Source organism: Chrysochloris asiatica, unplaced genomic scaffold (genome assembly GCF_000296735.1).
Source record: "Chrysochloris asiatica unplaced genomic scaffold, ChrAsi1.0 scaffold00032, whole genome shotgun sequence".
Lineage (NCBI taxonomy): Eukaryota > Metazoa > Chordata > Mammalia > Afrosoricida > Chrysochloridae > Chrysochloris > Chrysochloris asiatica.
The window spans coordinates 19,001,821-19,018,628 of record NW_006408550.1 but is presented as its reverse complement, the minus strand read 5'-3'; the positions used below and the strand labels follow the sequence as shown (position 1 = coordinate 19,018,628).

Genomic DNA, 16,808 nt, shown 5'->3' with positions numbered 1-16,808 from the left:
AAATTAAAATCACCATCTAAAAATAGTACACTCAATTCTTGTCATTTAAAAAAACCGCAGAATAAAAATGCATTATGCACACATGATGGGTCGCACACGCAATAAGCATCTTCTAGAATATGAAATATTGACAATAAATATAAATTACTTTACCTACTTGGGAGAGAATTAAATTAAGGACTAAGACATGCCAAGTATTCATTTAAATAAGATCATCCTTTAAAAACTGTAAAATAATTTGTTGATGTTTTTGATTAAAACAAGTGATATGTGCCCTGTTACCAAATCTCTATCTCTCCATACTTTTCCTACTTTACTTTTAGAAGGAAGAAAACCACCACACCTCAGTCTGTCTCTCTAATCCACAACTAACCTGCCTCTGAAACGTTGAACACTTCTGCGTGTCCACTAGTGACCGATGGTGTTGAGGACTGTGGGGATCCAGGAGTTATCTCTGAGTCACCTCCTTCCAGGACCCCATCAGCATCTCTTTCATTAACATCTGGAAAGCTGAAATCTGTGGAAGTCTCATTATCATTAAGGCTATCTGAGGTACTTGGCCCTGATCCGCTCTCTTCATCACTTGTAAGAACTGCCCACGATTTGGATTCTGGGGTGAAAGGAAGGAGGGCACTACTGGTTTGAAGGTCATTTTCCTCATGTGCATCATTGTGCTTTAGAGGCTGCACATTTGTTGGTGACATTTTGCCAGGACTTCTGTCCATTCCAGGCTGACTGTTTGAGGTTACAACTGCGACTTCATTCTCTTCTTCAGAATTCTCAGAGAATGAATGGGAGTTTGGGGTATCCTGATCCACAAGACTCTTGTCCTGGGTGTCTGAATCATTCAGGCCCTTTTCCTGAGATTCTCTATAGGATGAGCATGACATGCACTTATTTATGGATACGCCATCTCTATCTCTGTCATCATCATCATCATCATCATCATCATCATCATCATCCATATCACCAAAATCACCTCCACCCACTAAATCAGCATCAGAACTGGCATTGTGAGTCAGTTCGGAAGTTGTTTTAGAAGGCCCAAACAAATAGGTTGTTGTTAAAGAACCATCTCTGTTTGGAGAGAAGGCTGCAATGGAAGCCAATCCATTTTCCACAGGAGCAGACGGATCAGCAGATACAAGTATATCCGAAACGACCGTCGGAGAACCAGCAAAGACCTCATCAGGAATAGAACTTTTGGTGGAGGTGAAAACATCATCAGAATATATAAGCTTACTTATAGGTATACTTGGCAAAGCATCGACAGATAAAGCAGGAGTAGCAAAGGCACGCCTTACTTGTGGGGGAAAGGCATGGCTAATCTGCAAATTGGCAGTTTGGAACAACTCATCATTACTGTACAACGGAGGCACCAATTGTGGGGGGTTTTTACTTCTAAGCAAAACTGGTTCAGCAAATTTCTTACTTGCATAAGCAATGGCTACACCTTGGAAAGAAACAGACTGTATACTCGAAGTAGACGATACATCAAAACTTGGCACCGACGTAGAGTGTAGCATATTTTTACTCAAAGCAGAGCTTGATGCCATGAGATGCAATATTGTAGAACTAATTTTTTCAACCTTGGGGCTTTCAACCAATATTGAATCACTAGGCACAGCTGGAAGAGCAGTTTGAAGCAAGGTGTCAACTTCAGAAGCCTGAAAGGGCGCTTGCAGCAATGTTTCAGTGTTAAAGGAAGTTGAGGCATCATAAGGCAAAAGCTGAGCTGAAGGAGATAATATTTCACTAGAAGCGGGACCAGAGTGTGCTGGCTCTGAGGTCGCACTAAGCACAGGTTTAAGCAAGGTGTCACCAAAGTCTTGCGATACAGCACGTGTAGGTTGAACAGTAAATGTATTTTCTAGAGGTTGGCTAATCTCATGATCAAAAACCTTAATGGTGGTAAAAACTAGAGACTCGGGAGGCATACCCTTTGCGCTAGAAACAAAAATAGGAGTTTCTTGTAAAGACGCGTTCAAATTATTTACATTATCATACAGGTCAGGCATGAGTGTGCTTTCAGAATGGTAAACCATTTCACTGAAAGAAGAAATTGGCAGTTCAGTCTCATTTCCATATATGATGTCACTTTTAGGAAGCGGTTTATTATCATCATCAAACACAGATGTTGGATATGTAAATTCAGCTACAGAAACAGGTGAAGAAATGTTAAGGGCTGTCAGCCCATCTGTGTCAGGTAAAGGAGATTCACTACCAGAGGAGGCTCCAGACCACTCCACATCGTCAGAGAGGGCATGGGTGGGCAGCAGCAGTGCTGCAGTTGGGGCTATTAATGAAGACTCAGGCATCAGTACATGGCTAGGGCTGCTAAATAAGGACCCCAGATGAGATACAGCGACAGAATCATGCACAGGTATTGCTGAACTGTGAGAAACCGTGGAGATGTATTGGGAGCCCTCATTATTGAATAAGGCATGAGAAAATTCAGGCCCTGGAGAACGCGCATGCATCAAGACATCAGCACTGCCTGGTTCCACTTGAGAAAACATGAGCGTTTTATAAAGGACACCGGCTTCACTACCAAATCCCAATGTCTCGGAAGCAGCATGAGCGGTAGTTTGATGCGACATCACATCAGAGTATTGAGCAAGGCTGGGTTCTAATACCAAATCACCCCCAGCCACCAGCAGAGATGCATGCGGGGACACCTTATCACTCTCAAGAGCTGAAGTAACTTGCGGAAGGATTTGAGAAGCTGTGTACAGATGGTGAGACAATTCGCTACTGAAGGAAGCAGAGGAAAATGGAAGTAAAGGTGCACCATCATAGGAAGACAGGATGGAGTCAAATGACACATCAACACTGGGAAACATGGGCGTAGCATGCAAGGCCGAATCACTACTTGAAGCAGCAAGGGTAGTGTTGAGGATCTGATTGTCAAGCAACAAAGGGGTGACTAGAGGAAAAACTTCACTACTGTAGGAAGGTTGAGGTGTCTCACCATTGTATACTGGTTGAGTTGTCTGCGAGAGAACCACATTGACAGTGGGGGCCGAATCGTGTTGTCTGGAGGACGGAGTGAAAGCATGAGGCGTTATCTCGGTCGGGAAGTAAGCCAAAGTAGAATAATGTGGCATTTCCATATCTGTGACTGAGGGCAACTGCGATCCCAGGGGTTCCGGAGAAACGGACTCAGTTGTCATTTTAGATTCATCAATATGTGTCTCAGAATAATTAGTCTGGAGAAATCTCTCTTTACCTGATCCCTCCATTGTAACATCGGTTGTTCTAGGGAACCACATATGTCCATCAGTGGAAGGATCCTTTAAAGATTCCTCCAAACCCGATGAGACTGAATCTTCTGAGGCATTTCTCATAGTATCTGGAATCAGGGCTTCCTCTGTGATTGCCTCGGGGTTTTCTGAAGAAAATATATAGCCATGAAACATGTTCTCCGAGATACGTGGAATAGCAGATGCTGTAGGACTGGAGCCTGAAGAATCATCAGTTCCCATATCAAGTTTGAAATGAAGCGATCCACTCTCTTCCTCATTGATATCAGTAGATACCTCAGGTGACTCTGTAATAGAAATCATATTTAAAGATTCCACAGTCCCAGTCAAGTTCTTATGTGGAACTCTAAGAGCAGTTTTAGAGCTGTCATTTAAAGAGGTTGAAGTACCTTCCACTGTATGATGTGGCTGTTGAATCCCAGTTTGTGAAGTCGAGGAAATATCTTTTCCTGGAACAAATTCAGTTACTGTCTGGGAAGTAGAACTGAAAAATGCATTGGGAATATCACCCTTTCCAGAAGATTCAATTCCTCTTGTTGGGGATAGGTTCGTCTCGGCCTCATGGTATTTAGTCCCTATTTGATTGTAGCTTGTTGTGGGAGGAATCGGTGGTTCCTTTTTCCTTATTTGGTTTGTGGCACTGTTTCTACCAGGATTCATAATATCATCTTCTTCAATCTCTTTTCCTTCCTTTGAAAAGCAAACAAAATTTAATGGAACACACAGAAATAAGAGAAAGACTAAGTCTTAGTACTAGTGTCTTATACTGTGTTTTACTTTCAGTCGTCACATTGGAAGATGTTATCTTTTCCTTGCTTATAAACCATGGCCCCATAGAGGCATGCCTCCATCCTGTAACCTCACCATCCACTCTCTAGGGAGAAGAATTACATTTATGAAAACATCTTATTTATGACTGCTTTTATTTTATCACTGTGGAAGGACGTAATTAAATTAATAAGTTTATAAGGAAGACACACTGTAGTTTTATTTACTGAGTATGTAATTTAACATGCTATTTGCCTTTTTGTCTCTATGTTTTTTGTTCAGTTCATCTGGAGGCAAGCTAAACAAAAACAACAAGCAACTGTTTTTGTTAAGTGCTGTCGAGTTGATTCTGACCCATAGAGACCCTGTATAGGGTTTCCAAAGAGCCATTGGTGAGCTTGAACCACCGACCCTGCAGTTCAAATGACTTTGCAGTCTGACACATGAATCCACAGCGCCACACCAGCAATTAGCTTCTTGTAATATGAAATGACAATGAAAACGATTTCAAAGACCAAAGTAGTTCCACATCCAGGCTAAGTAATTTTATATGTTCAGAATAAATCATAATTCCTAAATTATCCTATGGAAAACACTTAAGAAAGTAAGTTTTTTGTTGTTGTTCTTTTGCTTTTAATACTTCCAATTAAGACATAGAGAGATGTTTTAAAGGCAGTCTGTTAAAGTATGATTCTAGTATCACTGCTTTCATTCTGTGTTTCTTTTAAAAACGTCATTCAAGAGCCCTAGGTTTGAATAACAAGGAGTTGAGTGCTGGGATGCTAACCAAAGGGTTGGTGGTTGGACCCATCCAGTGGCTCTGGTGATCAAGATCTGTATTCAACACTTTGTAGCATTGTCATCTATTAGGCCACGTATCTTAAAAGAAGAAAAAAGTGCCCTATTATATTCTTCTTTTTTTTCTTTTCTTTTCTTTTATTGTGTGATAGTATACACGGGGGAACATTAGCTTTACACTCATTCTATCATATATCGTTTCATTGCCATAGTTACCATCCCGTCCATGCATCATCACTCAACCAAAGGTTATACCCCGCAGGTCCCCCTCTCCCCCCACGGTCCTCAGCACACAGCTCCCTTCCCTCCCTGGATCTCAAGCGCTGTCAAATCAGTTCTGACTCATAACATCCCTGTATAGGGTTTCTGAGAAGTGACTAGTGGGTTTGAATCGTCAATCTTGTGGTTAGCAGTCCAAATGACTAGTTGGCTAACATCAGTAGAATGAATCTGAATCTTAAACCGTGTGCTTCTGAACATGGTTAAAATGGCTCTTCTCTTCGATCAATTTCTTCAGTAGTGGTCCATGTTTCCTCACGTAATTATGCATTTTGTTTAATATCTTCTTTGCAAAGACTACCAGAAAGATTTTGCTAAATAATTTCTTGAGTAAAGTATTTCCCTAGTCTGCAAGCTTAAAATATCTCACATAGAAGGATATAATTTGCCCTTGATAGAAAAAAATCGGTGCCCAGATAGGCCTTCTTTCCTTACAAGATCTTACAAACATTTATAATCTTCTCCAGAGTTGTGTTAAGGGTCATTGTTAACTTAGCAGTATGGAGCTTCTGAAATCTTCATCATTTCAAAAATCTCTGGATGTACGTCTAGCTTTCTGTCACCACTCCACACTTAAACTTTTTTCTGCTCTCTTTTTCTTCCCTCATTTTCAGCAGATGACCTTCATTTTTACGAAGAGAGAAAACAGAAGCCACCAGACAAAACCACACCTTTGCCCAACATTAAACCGAATCTACCCTGGCCTCTTTTGTCCTCTTGTAACTGAAGAGTTGTTGTTTTCCCTCCTTTCCAAGGTTAAATTTTATATTTCCGCATTAAATTTACTTAAAATTATGTTCTTAGGAACTGAAGAAAATTGAATATTTTCTTCTCTTTCATGTTTTTAATGTTGTTTTCTCAAATGGACCATTCTCATCAGCTTAAATGAACTAATGTCTCTCCTATCTGGAGTCCAGGTGTGGTGCTGTGGGTTAATGCGCTGGACTGCAAGATCGATTTGAGCCACAAGGCTGGTGGTTCAAGCTCACCAGCTGCTCCTCAGAAATCCTATGCAGAGCCACTATGGGTCAGAACCAACTTGATGGCACTTAACAACAACAACAACAGCTCTCCTATTTAAAAGGAAAATAAAGAAAAAAACATCTAATTCAACTTTCTGCTGTAATTATAACATCTCTTCCTACCTTCGCTGCTAATGTTCTGAAAAGACATACCACAGGTTTTTTCTTTAATGAGTTCCACAATATTACTTTCCTTCCTCTTTGCTTTTATTTTCACATGAGCATTTGATGTTAAAGTTCCGTCGAGTAGATTCCAACCCACATTAAGAAACAGAGTCCTGGTGTGGCGCTGTGGGCTAATGCGTCAGACAGCAAAGTCGGTCGAACTACAAGGTCGGTGGTTCAAGCTCACCAGCTATCCCTTGGAAACCCTATACAGGGTTGCTATGGGTCGGAATTGACTCGATGACACTTAACAGCAACAACATTAAGAAACCTTCCATGAATTAATCCTACCACATATTTTGAGTCTGAAAACTGTGAGGCAATAAGTGAATCTTTCCCGAAGCTGCTCTCATGGCACTTACGGTGGCACTAGGTCACTACGGTAGAATTTGGTACCAGAGTAGGGCTGCTGCTCTAACAAACACCTAAAACATGGAAGAGGTTTTTAAACTGTGTGATTAGTAGAGGCTGTACTTGGACTTGACAGTAAGAGGCCACACTGCTTTGAAAAGACTTGGTAGAATTCACGGAAGTTCTGATAAGGGCTCAGGAAGAACTGAGCAATCTTAAAAAGAAAGCTTATGTTGTCATTAACAGAACATTACTAGAAGTGTGGGCAGTAAAAAGAAATGATGAATATGACCATGAACACCGGAGGCAAGAGATCCCTTGTTTTAAAGTCGCAACAAATTTTTATGAACTATGTTATTGGTTTTGTGGAAAGTAGAACTTGTAAGTGATGAATTTGGATATTTGGCTAAAGAGAATTCTACGCAAAATGTTAGAGTTTTGAGGCTTATACTAAAATTCAGGAAGAAAAGGTTATATTGAGAAATGAACAGTACATTTGGGTCTAAAATATAATTAACATTAGATTATTTTCTATTTAAAAAATTAAGATGTTAAAAATTGTAGTTGTTGGTGGTGAGTGTCATCCAGTCGGTTCCAAAGCACAGTGACCCTGTATATTGTTTCCAAGGAGTGACTGGTGGTTTTGAACTGCTGACCTTGTGGTTCACAGCCTAGTGCTGATCCTATAATCCCATACCAAAAATACCCATTTACTTTGCTGACACTGTGGCAGAAGTTGACACTTATAATATAAATAGCATCATCTAAACCAATGAAAAAGTTTTATATGTTAAAGAATGAATATATTTATATTTGGCTTACATTCATCACCAATTTTTAATCACTGGTTGTTATTTATAAATAACCTAGAAATATTAAGAATTGGTCAAATATTATTTTAGTCCTTAGAAAAGTTAAGCATTGAAAAGCCTAATTTATAGCTATAGCTCCTAGCTATAATTATTTTTAAAGTTGTTTTACTGTCACTGTCTCTTTTAAAACTCTTTTTATTATTTTGTACTATACTAATCAAAGTGTCTTCCAACTTTTCCACAAAATACTCATGTATTTACATTCCTTAACTACCCATAAAGCTCAGCAACCCACCCCACCAACACTGAACAATTCAACAACATCTGAATCCCAACTGATTATTTTAAATACTTTTCAAAAACATTTCAAAGTTCTGAATATATCATTATACCTTGATTATTTCTTCCGTTCCAATCAATTCAGGAAAGAGGTCAAGTTCTGCAAAATTAAAAACAAAATCATTAACCTTTTCTTTTTTTTTTTTTAAATTCAATACTTCAGTCTATGGGTTTACCTTCAGATGAAATGAGGAAAAAAGAAAATAAAAATGGTTAGTATTATAAATAGAGAACATGTCAAAGTGAAAATTTCAAGTTTTAGCTTTCAGTACAACTGAGATTGGGTATTGCACCATATATACCCAATATGTAATGGTTTTCAAAATCTTCAATTTCCTCCTCTACCCCACCTCCTTTTCTTACTCCCATACCATGTTTAAGAAGGGAGAGGGGACACTGAGGTTGAAATCAGTGAATGTGAAGAAACCCAAATTATAACTTTTCCATCAGTGCAGGTACGTTTACCCTAAACAGGACGTTAAAAAAAAAAAAAAAAAAAAGGCAAAGCTGGGGAAATACCAGGGATTTTCTGCAGATTCAGGGCTCCATTTTTTCTTTTTTTTTTTTTAATTCAGTTACCTCTTTCTATTCTGAGGAAAAAAATATTCTTTGTATTCTTTTGCTATGTTTGTCTAAGGTGTTGGACCTGGTCAAATGGAAAGTGTCTGGGTCCCTTCCGGGAGGCCCCAGCCTAGGCTAGCACTGGGAAGGGCTGAGCACAGGGATCCCAAAACATTCTTCCCAGAGAACTGAGGCAATGCTGTCTATGTAAAGAAGAGGATGACCAGAATCATTCAAATTTAGCTTCCCTATCACACCAGAATCAATACGTTTCTATCCCTAGATATCACAGTCCTAAAGCAAGACCTGTCAGGAAATGTTACGAAAGGCGATGACTTGGACGCCTCTTTCTGACAAGGATCTAAGCCACACTGCCAGATGTCTGAGGAGCCAGGGGAGAATTTTCCCTCAGTCATTATTTGAGCTGACTAGATCACTGGAAAGGAGCTGTGATAGTGTAGTGGATTACTACTAGCTGGACTTAACCACACAGTCAAAAGTTCAAATCTACCAGCGCTCCACAGGAGAAAGATGAAGCTTTCTGCTCTTATAAAGATTTACAGCCTTGGAAAGCCCTAATACAGATCCATTATGAGTTATAACCGGCTCGGTAACACACAACCACCACCACCACCAAGTCTTTGGGAAGCTGGTAGGATTTGAACCTTATAATGATATTCCTTTTATTCCTATACTTCTATAGAATCTTATTCCATCTATAGGTTTTCTGCTCCTGTGAAGATGTAACGCCACGGAAGCCCTATACAGGGTTGATATGAGTCAGAACGGACTCGATGTCACTTAACAACAACAACTTCATCTGCAAACTTCATGGTCTTCACTGTTGCAATGATGCTTTCCCCATATCCCCAAAGGAAATGAAATTCTCTAAAAATGTCAAAGGCATAACTGACTACCATTAAAGATTTATCAAACCTTAGGCTGCTTTCAATGCAGACAAAGTTACTTAGGGTTATTATTTTATCAGAAAATTGATGGATATTAAGCAATGTAAGACCATAAATAAAGTTACATGCATGAATTCAATTTAAAATTAAAATAACATTTATAAGTCTACCTGACCACTGGGAAGATTTAGATAAAGTTAATGCTTTTGATGACTTAACTGTTTCAATATTTTTTACCTTTTTACTTCCATAAAAAGAAAATATTAACTAGAAACAATTATGATCTTCAATTATAACTCTCAGTCATTTTTTCTTATTAAAACTGACCAGGAAGGAGTTTGGAAATGTTTATTTGGATGATCAGTACCCACTTTTCTACTTTCCCCTTATGAAAGCCCCCTTTCACCTCTGCTTTTCATACTTTCAAAATTGTTGTTTCCATATTAAAGTAATTTTAGTGTCTCAAATACTTACACTTCTATAATGGCTAAATACATGTGATATTAAAAATGAGATGTCTCTAAACTCTGACAAAGAAGAACCTTTAATAGGATATTATAAATACTGCAATTAGAGAGATTCAAGCATGTAACATTCTTCAAAGGCAGCATTTGAAACACTTAGGTTTATTGGAAATGTTTCTAAATTTTTACATACTTAAAAAATACTTAAATGCTAATATTAGGACATTTTATTAGTGGCAAGTCACAATCAATTACTTTGTTGTTGTTAAGTGCCGTCGAGTTGATTCTGACTCATAGCGACCCTGTATTGGGTTTCCAAGGAGCAGCTGGTGAGCTTGAACCACCGACCTTGCAGTTCAAACGACTTTGCATTCTGACTCATTAGCCCACAGCAAAAAGCAAAACTTAACAGTAATAGCCTGCTCTCTTCACCATGGTTTGGGAGGTATTGTAAAATAAAACCATTGTTCAATCTTCACCGTACTTTTAATATGAAAGGGGTTTCTCTTATCCAATTGCCAGTTTGGGTGAGGTATGTATAATCTTCATATTAATGACTGATTTCCTTTTCTGCTAATATTCTCAGTGTGTATTGTTTATTTTTACCCTCTTACCAGTTCTGGTGTAGTGCCCTAGGATAAGCACTCGACTACAAAGTCAGGTGGTTCAAATTCACCAGCAGCTCCTCAGAAACCCAATGCAGGGTCGTTATGAGTTGGAATTGATTCCATGGCACAACCAGAGCATAAACTTCGGTTACATTAAAATACATAATCATAACTCCCAAAGTACACCAAAGAATTCTACTATAACCCGCTTCACTGTTCACTGCAATGTTCTATTTGTACTCCTTTTAAGCCTGAGTGGTAGCATTGGTGGGCCCAGGCATGTTTTGAGACCCTCTTTTTTCACGGCACTCTTATGGGTCATTATGCAACCTGTGAGTGCCTTTGTATTGGTACCAACCTACTTTCTAGGATCTTCCTTCCGGTTGTTTACTGTACTCAGATCATTTGAATAGGCTAGAATTTTGTGATTTCCCAGGAACACTTTAAAATCCTCTCAGTAAAATATTCTAGAATTTTTTTACTGAGTCTCTTCAGAATTATTTTGAAATATAATATACTTTGGGAAATTTTCTATGTTTCTAGAGATTCTGAAGGTGTATTTTTGGTTCTGAAAATCTAAAATCAATACATTTATGGGTAGTTCTGTTGGCTGACAGAAAGTCCTCTACTGGGTCTACCATTTCCTCCTAACTGTGGTGTTTAAGTAGCTGCCGGTCTGATTAGGCCCTACGTCTATTTAAATAGTTTAAAAATTATACCGGTCTATAACATATTCTCATTTCAGTAAAACATACTTCACGAAGGCTTCAAAAAAGTCTAGCTGGTAGTGAAGCTCGTCAACATCTTAGAAAAAAATACTGTGTGTGTGTGTGAATTCCTTAATATTCACATTTGTGTGATCGCAGCACAAAGGCTGTTGGCTCAAGCTGGTTTTGTTTTGGGGTACACATAATAGTCGACTTTCTGAAATGACACATTAGTAACACATTAATATTCCATAACACAAAAAAGCAACACTGATGAAGGTTGACAAGCCAAGCTTATTTAATTGTTTGATGGTAAGTCAAGTTTCACAGGGCAACATATAAATGCAAAGCCAACTGCAATCACTTCAAACTTGGTCTTCAATATCATTACATAATCACACCGAAAGCATAGGACAATACAGGCAGAGAAAGGAGAGATGTGAAGTGATTTCACAAAGACAACTGTTATACAAATGAAAACCACAGAATGACAGGCACATGTGTTGATCTAATTCACCATGCATTTAATTAGCAATGCCCTAAACATGAATTTAAATCACGTCTTGGGTAACTACACAACAATCTCTACCCAACCAAAATGAATGCAATTATCTAAGTTTCAACATATTTATGAATCCTTTATTCATAAATATATTTCTCTACAAACTCTTTTGAAAAAATATACATTTCTTCTTAATAAGATTTCTTCGACAAATTTAAAAGGTTTCAGAATATAATTTTTTTCCTTTATTTAAAAATAAGTGTTTAAAATAATACCTCCTGGACATCAGTTCACAGTGATACTATTGCACATAACAGCACTTGTATTGGTAAGCAGAAAATTAATCAAATTAACCCAAGTTAAATGTACAACTTGGAAGACTGAGTTTTCCATCACAGATCTTGGAATCTCTGAATATTTGAACTTTATGATAGAAATACTGAGGACATTTGTAAATTATCTCTGTCTTTTGTTTTAACAGAATCAATAGCAACAATACAACATTTAGAAAACAAACTATACTAAGTAACAATAAATAATAAAATGAACTATACTACAGTTCTAAGGTAATGAAACAATATGATTAACAGAATGAAATGGGACCAATAGTAAAAATCATGATAAGCAGCAGACTCAAAAGCCACTTACATCAATACTAGGGATGTAAATCATAAAATTCACAAATCTTTTCAACATCATCACTCCAAACCACAAAATAGCTGGGAAGACTTTTATAGCTTTACCACAGTAAAAGTCTTACCAGTTGGTTAGACACATTACTGTGTCATAGTTACCATAGAGATGATATTTATGATATGTTGTTGCTAAGTGATGTTGAGTTGGTTCTGACTCATAGTGACCCTGTAAAGGTTTCCGAGGAGCAGCTGGTGGATTTGAACTGTCAACCTTGTGGTTTGCAGCTCAGTGCTAATCCAACAGCACCATACCAGGAGTCCATTTATGATAATATTGAGTTGAAATGCTACTGTAGCCTTTGAGATCAGAAATAATAAGTTCTAAAATGACTACTATTTTGTTTATAAAGAATGAGAAGACAATTTTTGGTTAAATTAGCTTTTGAAGAGGGAATTTTTGGTAGAAAGAATCAAGGTATAATCTATCTAAAACTTGTTTTTTTTTTTTTAACTCTTGGGTTTTGCTAGGTATATAATACCGAACCATTAAACCAAATACCATTTTTTACTAGGAAATTATTGCTGTACAAAATGTTTTAAGGGACTCAGCTATCCACGGAGATTAACGATTTGTCCAAACTAGCATCTTAGTGTACATTGGTCAGTAGTGTCCCAATCCTTTGAATAAATAATAGAAATTAAGTTATTTATTATTTTGAACAAATGTGAAATTACTACAAATGATACAAACTCTTCTACTTTGTGTCAAGTACAGACTCAGTCTAAAAGGATCACTCAGAAATCACTGCTGTAGAAGACATTTGATCTCACTTTACATATGCAATAAGCTTTAAAAAAGAACAAAACAATATGCATAACCAAGAGCATAAGAGAATGATCTAAAACTCAATTGCTAAATTTCTGGGAAAATATTTTATAGAAATGGGAATAATATGAATAAATCCAGAACAGTAAAATTAAGAGAGTATGTTCAATATAGTTTATATCCTTAAATACACACATAAGGGTAGCAAATATTTTTATATGTCACAATTGTAATCAAATCACATCTGATATTAGCCAACATGGTCAGTACTGCACTGCTACCGATGTTATTTTTTTAATGGATCAATATGGAAAATTTGGGTATGGGTTGATGACTTTCAGTGGAAAAGCCTGAGAAAATATGGTTATAATGATGAACAGTTAATTCAATGTTCATCTTTTAATAAGGGTGAGAATGAAAATTCCACTTAAAAGTAACACAGGAAAGATGGTCATATGTATACGTAAACTATATGGAAGTCATAAGAATTATTAAGTAATGATATTGTTATCATGACAGTAGTAATAATCATTAGCCATCAACTTTTTAACTTGGGAGACATCTTGGGAAGTTTTAAAGGCTGTGGTTTGGAAGGATATATATTCTCACATCTAACATCTCATGCTCTGATGGATACATTCTCTAACTTAAAGGTTCAAGTAGTTAGAACAACTGTGGAGATGCGATCAACAATAATATAAGCATTTAGACCACAAATGCAAACCAGTGCCCGTTGGTTGTCTTTCCATATAAAAAACTGTAATATTCTAAAATTGGTATAATTGATGACCCTTCATTTGAACTACAAGCTTGTAAATATTTCAATAGATAGTATCACATTGGGAATGATCAAATGATATCTTACATTGATCTCTGTGTTTACATATGTCTGTAAGCATATGCTTTGTTGTTGCTCAGTACTCTCTAGTCAGTGCTGACTCATAGTGACCCTGTATAGGGTTCCCAAGGATTAGCTGGTGAGCTCGAACTGCTGACTTTGTGGTTCAAACTGACCCTTCTGTCCAGTGCATCAACCTACATTGCCACACCAGGCTCTTGTATATATATATACCTGCATATACACACTACTTTCATACTATTAGGGTAAAACTATGTATATCAACAAAAATAAACCGTGATTCAATTACATAATCTGTCTAATTATGATGGCCAACATCTTACTTTCTCAACAGACCGCAAAGGAAATCAATTATTGCATATGGTTGAGATCAAAATATTTTCCCATGATGCTTAGAAAAGATACATGCAAATAAAATAGGAAAAATTGTGTGTATGCATGAATTGGTATTGACTAATCAAGTAGAAGTAAAATTCCCCAAATTATAGAGTAGATAAAGGTATTTCAGGTAAACTGTTGAGATGCTTGGCATAGACATTTCAAAGTACTCTCACATGATACTTGAGTCATGCATATACTTACTACAAAATGTTTTGGGGCCTGAAAAGAAAGAGCATTAATGAAACCAACTCTGAATTGTTTAAAGTAAAAGTCTCATTACATAGTAGATTTAATTTGGTGACCATTACAAACATTATAAATAGGTTTTTCTGTTCTGATCTATAAATACAAATTTCAATATTAAGAATCAATTTACTTATTGTACTGCACCAGATAGGTCGAAGAAGAATGTGCTCCTTATATCGCACAATTACCTGGCAATCCAAACTTAAGGGAAAATCATTTTGCCTTGTGGCCAAAAGAATATAAAGTCAGAGTGAAGGTCCCAGTGCATTTGATAATGGAAGTAGTCTCATTTGTTTAGATAATATGGAAGGTTATTAGGAGGACGCTTACCAAGGTCATCAGAGGGCATGTCGACAATCAGTTGGTCGCTGTATTTTCCATATAAACCATTACTGCATATGGCTACTATTTGAAGAACGTAGCTCATATTGGGCAGTAAATTATTAAGAATAGCACCCTAAAAGAAAGATGTTAGCAATTACACAAATGCTTTATTCTCATAGTGGTTCTAACATGTTAGACACATCAGCTCTTAAAGGAAAATGTTTTGCTCATTTGCCAATGAAAATATTTACATTTTATTAACCTAAGAAAAAGTCTCCACGATGTAAAGTTGAGCTTGTGTTATTTCTCAGCTACAAAGATACTAAAAAATTTAGCTTCTTATCTTTTGTTTTTTCATACAATTCAGTTTTTAAAAAATGTACTCTTAACTAGAACTCATTAAGTTCATAAATGAGTAGTGCAAACAATAACTTAATGTTTTATGCAAAATAAATGTGCAGCATTTGCAAAAATGAAGCACAGTATGAAAAACACACTCAAAACTCAATTTGTTTTCTATATCCTGACATGACGTAAGATAGGAAGATTCTTGACTATAACTATGAAATAAAAACTATTACACAAGAAGGCTTCAAAAAGTTTGTGGGAAATTTTCATTATCTTTTAATTCCATTTTTCCCACAAACTATATGAAGACCCCACATACATTTAAAAGTTCCACAACCTTGTGAGCTCAGACTGATTCTATATCCTTCTAAGACAAGTGAATAAAAAAGCTGTTAAAAATGTTGGCCTATTTCGTTCATGTGCACTTAAATACCACAGTGATGACAGATTTTATTTAAACCCAGGCTCCTAGAACTTGTTGGTCAGTTTGTCCTTCTGCAGTGGCTTGTGTGTGGTTGTGATGTGGGGAAACTCTGTCACTGGTATTTTAAAGACCAGCAGGGTCGGTCACCCATTATGAGCAGATTTTAACAGAGCTTTCAGATAAAGTCTTGACTAGGAAAAAGGAGGCGCCCTGATGTGGCACTTTGGGTTAATATGCTGGACTGCAAGATTGGTTTGAACTACAAGATCAGTGGTTCAATTTCACCAGATGCTCCTTGGAAACCCTACATAGGGTCACTATGAGTCTGAGCTGATTTCAGCACCTAACAACAGTAAGAGCAGGAAGAAAAACAGGCAGACCAGTTCTGAAAGGTTAGTCATTGAAAACCTTATGACTAGCAGTGGAACATTGTCTAACATAGTGCCAGAAGATAAGTCCTCATGTTGGAAGGCCCTCAAAATACCACTAGGGAAGAGCAGCCTCCTCAAAGCAGAGTTGACCTTAATGATGTGCTTTGTTTTGTGGAAGTTCAAAATGAGAAGAAACAGCTACATACATCTATTAAAACTTGAAATGTGGAATGTACCAAACATAAATCTAGGAATAATGGAAGTCATTAAAAATAAAATGCTATGCATAAATAACAATAGCTTAGGCATTAATGTCAGTTTGTTGTACTGTGGTGTATGAGTTGCTGTGATTCTGGAAGCTATGCCACAGGTATTTTAAATACCAGCACGGTCACCCATGGTGGGCAGGTTTCAGATGAGCTTCCAGATGAAGACAGACTAGAGTTGACCGTGATGACGTGAATGGGCCCATGAGAAAAGCCCGCGGGACCTTCATTTGTTGATGGGGCACAACTCAAAATGAAGAGAAACAGCTGTAAACATCCACTGAAAATCAGAACATGGAATGTATTAAGTATGAATCTGGGAAAATTGGAAGTTGTCAAAAATGAAATGGAACGTATAAACATCAATATCTTAGGCATTAGTGAGTTGAAATGGACTGGTATTGCCCATTTTGAATTGGACAATCACATGGTTTACTATGCCGGAAATGACAAATTGAAGAGGAATGGTGTTGCATTCATTGTCAAAAAGATCATATCCAGATCAGTCATGAGGTACAATGCTGTCTGTAATAGGATAATATCCATGCGCCCACAGGGAAACCCAGTTAATACCACTATTA

The 16,808-nt window shown here is 37.2% G+C and overlaps 1 protein-coding gene across 1 annotated transcript in view; it reads right to left on the bottom strand.

The window, feature by feature from the left end:
- PTPRZ1 (protein tyrosine phosphatase, receptor-type, Z polypeptide 1) overlaps positions 1-16,808 on the bottom strand; it is a 270,808-nt gene that overhangs the window by 77,271 nt on the left and 176,729 nt on the right. Inside the window, exons 10-12 of the mRNA XM_006859363.1 lie at positions 14,825-14,951; positions 7,851-7,897; positions 374-3,953 (exon numbers count right to left, since the gene is read on the bottom strand). Coding sequence (XP_006859425.1) covers positions 374-3,953; positions 7,851-7,897; positions 14,825-14,951 — 3,754 coding nt within the window. The remainder of the gene's footprint in view (positions 1-373; positions 3,954-7,850; positions 7,898-14,824; positions 14,952-16,808) is intronic.